This window comes from Anas platyrhynchos, chromosome 14, assembly GCF_047663525.1.
Source record: "Anas platyrhynchos isolate ZD024472 breed Pekin duck chromosome 14, IASCAAS_PekinDuck_T2T, whole genome shotgun sequence".
In the NCBI taxonomy this organism is placed as follows: domain Eukaryota; kingdom Metazoa; phylum Chordata; class Aves; order Anseriformes; family Anatidae; genus Anas; species Anas platyrhynchos.
Window position 1 is genome coordinate 18801501 of NC_092600.1, and position 6000 is coordinate 18807500.

General features: G+C 34.3%; 1 protein-coding gene across 2 annotated transcripts in view; it reads right to left on the reverse strand.

Annotated features, from left to right (window-relative positions):
• The window catches only part of GABRG2 (gamma-aminobutyric acid type A receptor subunit gamma2), an 80422-nt gene that overhangs the window by 2842 nt on the left and 71580 nt on the right, over window positions 1-6000 (reverse strand). Inside the window, exons 7-9 of one of the 2 annotated variants that reach the window (XM_005018904.6) lie at window positions 4769-4921; window positions 2542-2747; window positions 739-762 (exon numbers count right to left, since the gene is read on the reverse strand). In XM_005018904.6, the coding sequence (XP_005018961.3) occupies window positions 739-762; window positions 2542-2747; window positions 4769-4921 (383 nt within the window). The remainder of the gene's footprint in view (window positions 1-738; window positions 763-2541; window positions 2748-4768; window positions 4922-6000) is intronic. The other variant, XM_038186592.2, reaches the window with a different exon arrangement.

Sequence of the window (6000 nt, forward strand, 5' to 3'; positions counted from 1 at the left end):
AAAATTACAATAATTTGATTCCATGAGTATGTAAATTTCTTGGCTTTCATTTGATATGTTGGGTTGTGTTTTTTTTTTTTATTTTTTTTTTAAGAAAATCTCTGCATTTCTGAATGAAGATAAGATTTAGATGTAGAACATAGATATATTTGCTTATTTGCTGAGAATGTATTGATCCAGTGACAGCATTAATAAACATATGCATCTTAAACCCTTTCAAAACTCTGACTTTTAAAAAATTATTTATTTATTTTCTTAAGAAACAGCATTTGATGATGACAACGAATTTTGTTCAGGTCAATATCAGACCAGATTTGGTTTTATAATTTGAAGCTAAATAGCAAAGGTTAAACAGAATGATCAGAGCTGAGTTCTAAAAGGGTGTAGTGCAGGTTTCTGGTGTAGCTGGTGGCATTGGATCCCATGGGCAATTGAGTAAGAGACGAGCAGAAATGTTTTCAACACATTAAACTCTCTTAATTCATGCGATCCAATAATGTTGGTCACTCTTGAACTTAGGGTAAGTTCAAAACTATAGTGAATCAGTATTTGGGCTGCTGAATCAACTCTACATATTATTTAGAAATACGTAATCATTCTACTTAATTAGGAAGTTGCCTTGGGTAGAATGGATGTCTAATTAAAAACAAACAAACAAACAATAGCACTCTCATGTAAGCTATAATAGTTAAATTCAGCAGTTGCATGCAGTGAATTTCCATTCCAAAAACTTTATACCTTGAAGGAAAACATCCGAAGAAGCTTTCATTTTGTAGACAGAAAAGAGAATCAGAGGATTTTGTTTTAAATTAAAGAAAGAAAGAAAAGAAAGAAAGAGAAAGAAATAATATAAATTAAAAATATGTTTCTAAAACATAGTCAAAAAGAACTAAATTTATAGAAAGGTTGGGGTAATAGCCATTTCAACAGGTATCTATGATATAAAACCACATATTTTTGTCTTGTAACTGGGTTGTAGCTACATTTGGGCCAAAGACAGAACATCAAACTTCATTTGATCTTTTCATATTCCCGGTAGATTTCATTCTTTTATGTTGACCTGTTTTAAAAGAGGAAACTGATCACAACTTATGAAAAAAATCTCTTTACCTGCAGACTGGGTGCTGAAGACTGTACTCTTAAGATTTCTAGACTCTGGGTTTAGGATTTGGGCATCCGTTATATTTCTGTTTGTCCCTGGATGGTCACTGATAAGTAAGGTAAAGAACAATCTCTAACTCAACTCATTTTGAGTTAATCTTTGCTCTTTTGCATATGGAAAACATAGGTGCACACAAAGAACCTGAGCCAGGCCAGAATGTGTCACCCTCCAGAAGTGTTTATTTCTTTTGACCAAAAGAGAGCCTATGATGAAATCCAAATTGAAAGTAAGGTGAAAATTCTTCCATTATGGATGCTTTGCTGGCTGTTTACTCACTACAGTGTACATCTGCTATTCTTTTTTTTTTTAGTGACTTTCTCAAAAAACTTCTGATGGTGAAATTATAAAAATAATGTTTAATAAAAGGGACTTTAATACATTTTGTTGTATTTGTTTATATTTGCTATATATTAGAACTAAGAGAGAATATCTTAAGAAGTCCTTGAAGATTTTAGCAGAGCAATTTTTTTTCCTAGATGTCTGAAATGGATTTGAAAATATTCTTAATTAATATAAAACTATTGTGTCCTTCACATTTTACAGAGGCATATTTGGCTTTTTTTGAAGAAGATTGGGTTACTTTTTTCCATCTAGTATTTTACGCTAATTCTTTTCACCTCACAGGTTCTAGACAACACACTTTTTTGCCTTTTGCAGTGGGTTGAAGTTTGTCCTGGCCAAGACAAGCACATATTTCTACCTATCTGGGAAAGATACCAGACCTCTACTGAGGGCATTTCCAGGATTATTTTTTTTCAGCGTGGCTATTGTATGGGTGCATGCTACACAATAATAATTAAAAACAAAACAAAACAAAAAGTATAAGTAACATTGCAAACTGTTGCCAAGTCACCTTCAAAGAGAGAGAAATAGATGAAGGGAGAAAATACAAGAAAAAGAAGATAAGGAAACAATTAAAAGGAAACAGATGCTTAAGGGGGAATTAGAAAAAAAGCACAGTCCAAAGGTTGAATATAAAGGATTACATGTGGTCCTGATACTAATAAAAACAGAATCACATCAATAATACAGACATAAGTTAATGGCAGAGAGTATTACCAAAGTTAAAACAGAGAAACTGACAGTTCTTGCATAAAGGTCACAGCAAGAGCTCTTTCTATAACATGAATAAGGGTTTTGGTGGTAGTTGTGATTTGCAGAACAATTTGGCTAAAAGGGCCCTTATTCTAAGAAATTAGTTTCTCTGGCATCCATACAACTAATATATAAGCTTTTCATTATCAAGGTGAATGTTTTTATTCCTAGTAGTACAAAAGAAGAGTATATATGTAATAGAAAACTCTCAAATGAAAGTACAGGTTTGAGGAGGGATGTAAACCTAGTTGAATATTATACCTTGCTGGTAAAAAGATACATACTGGATTTTTCTTCTTTTTGTCTTTATCCTTGCTTGGCTTTCTGTTGCTGACAAAGTAGTGCAAAGTTCCATATTCCACCAGTGCAGAGAAAACAAAAATAAAGCAGACTGATACAAAGAGATCCATTGCTGTCACATAGGATACTTTTGGAAGAGATTTACGAGCAATTGTACTTAAGGTGGTCATTGTCAGGACAGTAGTAATGCCTGGCAAATAGACAAAAAACAACAGAAATGTTATTACTTCCTGTAACAAAACAACTTTTCCAGTTGTCTCTGACTGTTTCTGAAGGATGGCTGGAGTTCTGACATACAGCAAAAATGTCAAACAGCACATCCCAAGCAGTGAAATGTGGATACAAGTGAAAGCTTCAAAGATTAACAGGGAGTGAAAATCATTTTTGCATAGTCACTGAGAGTGTTGCCCTGCAAAATATGTTCATCATTCTGGTTTTAAGAATTTCATTTATTTATTTATGTAGTTTAGGTTTTAGGCATCCTTAGTTTATTTTTAACTGAGAAATTGAGTTTTAGGGTTTGTGTACTTGTCTACTTAAACAGGGAGACGAAAACTTCTATCAGAGTGAGAAGTCATAGCAGAGAATAGAAATAGGTCTATTGCTTCAGTTTATTCTTCATTGTATTCTCAAGGCCCATCTAAAACTTTCCACGCTGTTAGGTTAAGTTTCATTTATTGAATTGATATGGGTAATGGTAACAGCGCCAGTAAGAAACACATTTACAGACATTATACGAGAGAGAAATTCATGAAAATTCTTAAGAAAGCTTGTAATGAAGATAAAAATTTAGGAGAGGTTGTGTATATATCTCCATGTGTGCCACATAAAGAAAGAAGACTCTTTCCTTTCTCCTCATTCAAATGCATTCTAAATGTACGCAAAAGATGCTAGCCCCAAATTCCCACACACATTCTTTGCTGCTGGTTATTTAAGTGATTTGTAAATAAAGCTGGATGGGAGAGTCTCTCAGGACTCTTTGTGGGGGCCATGCTGTGAGGTCAGATTTCTCGCAGTGCCAGAGTGTTTCTTCTGGCCTTTGTAAGCAATTGTAGTCTATAACTGAGAGCTACTATGACATGCCTCACCTTCCTTTCTCCTTTCAGAACATTATTCCCTGTACTGCCATGTGAAGAACATTAAAAATACATTAGAACATTTAAAATCCATCACATTTTTTTAGGGCAAATTTCATAACCACTGACTTCACCCCCTCAGAGGTATGGATAGACTAGTTCTTAACAGTGGCCAATCTGTATTGTACATCTAAACAAACAAACAAAAAGAGCTGAATGCATTTATTAATTATCTACTTTTTTTAAAACCTGATTTTATGACCTTGTTTTAGTGTGAAAAGGCAATAAAACATTTAAAACATTTTTGTTATGGGGCCCACTGCTTCTCTACTCCTCAAGGAATATTCTTTCAAGGGAGCTCTTAAGCAAAATGCTGTCCTTTATTTTGTAATCCAGTGCTCTTTGCTGCATTTTTACGAAGAAATATAACTGCAAAATGAAAAACTAATGTTTTTTATTTGTGTGGCTTTAATTGAGAAGTAAAAAATTGAGTGTTTCTACCTGCCTCCACAATCAGGTTTCCACGTTATTAATTCTTACAGATCCAATTGATTTGTACAAGCAAGTGAATTTGGTATCTCTTAGTTTATTTGTGCAACAGCATGCTAACTGTGTAGAAATTGCTAATTTGGATTAATTGCATGTCACATTTACATGCATAGGATTTTAGATGCCACCAAATTCAGTAGATTTTGTGGTCTGAAGGCTAGATTTGACTTTTGGTCCTTGAAGGTATTACACTCCTCCTTTTAACTGTCACACAGAGAGATTGTTTCATTCTTGGCATTTATTTCATTTGTATTGCTGACCACTATCATTTAGAAGTAGAACAAATAAAACTAATGCATTGTTGTGCCTAATCCAGAAGTGTTTAGGCGTTTATAAAATACTACTGTTATCAGAAAAGGGGCAAAAGCTTTTATTAGAGGCAATCTACAATACTCCTAGTCTGCCATAGTAAAATGGAAGAGAGAGAAATATGCTTTAAGTTGCTGTTCCTTGGAAATGATTACATCTTTCTAAATGATGAGAACTTGTGAAAAAATGTCTTTTCTCTTATATTTAGAAACCTCTATAGAGGTATTAACTGAACATCATAATGCTTGAACAAAAGCAGGAAGGTAAAACAACTCACCCAGTGATGTTCTGGCTGGAACTGCATCCTTGTTAATCCAGAAAGAGACCCAGGACAGCACAACAATAAGTGTGCAGGGAATGTAGGTCTGAATAGTGAAATAACCCATTCTCCTACTCAGGTTAAAGTAAACAGACATGACTACATAGTCTCCTGTAAAATAAAAACATATCGAGATAGGACAATATGTTTAAAAACAGGTCATAGAATTTCTAGGTGCTACGTAGGGCTTTCCTATTCTATGTCTGAAGTTATGTAAGTCATACATGTAACTTCAATTTCAGATTGCAAAGGTAATCTTCCTTGCGTACATAGCACAGCAGGTTTCTTCCTTACCATGTCACTCGTCATAACGTGGAGATGCCTGCATGGTCCTCTTGCAGCAACTGACTGACTGATGGTGGTCTGGCACACCTCCAGTCACCACCCCGTCCCTGTTAGCATACTCTCAGCTCTGCTCTCAAATAATGCATGCTTTCAGATGTACTTTCTAAATTATTCAAGTCTCAACTATTTTTCAGGGCAAGGTTGTCTCAGTAATTAATTTTCAATTTGCCTGCAGATCTTCTTGTATTATCTCCTCTAAGAGGATTGGAACCCATGTTTACCCAAAATGTACCCAAAAAAAGACTAGGCTATGTATTACTCTGGTATGCATACAACATAATTTGCATTCAAACATTCAATAGTTTTGTGATTCTATTCTCAGTTTCTTTTTCCCTGTAAAACTATTAAATAAGTTACATCTGGATTCAGGAATAAAGCAATGCTTCAGGGTTTTGATGTATTTCTTTTAAACTAAAAAACAGACAAGCAAAAAACAACAACAACAACAACAACAACAAAAAAACCAACTCTTAGATCTCATCTTTTCTTCAGATTACAGCACTCCTGGGAAATCTTTATTGCAAAAGAATTGCAAAACCCCAGGCTGCAAAAAAAACTTCATTGCAATTCTGTGAAAAACAGTCCAGAGAGAAGTCTTGAAGTGAAACAGAATAGGATTTGCAAATCCAGAATAAGATACTTTTCCACAGATATCACAGAGACTCTGTGGGTAATGTGTATTCTGCTTAGATCAGTACCATTACTTAACAGTGAGTTTTCTGTTTTCAGGCATAATTAAAATTTTAATTTCCCCAGAATAATCCCTTTAAATCTAGTCACAGAAGAAACTTCAGAGATTGTTTTCAGCTCGTGCTTTTTTTTTTTTTTTTTTTTTCCCCAGAGTG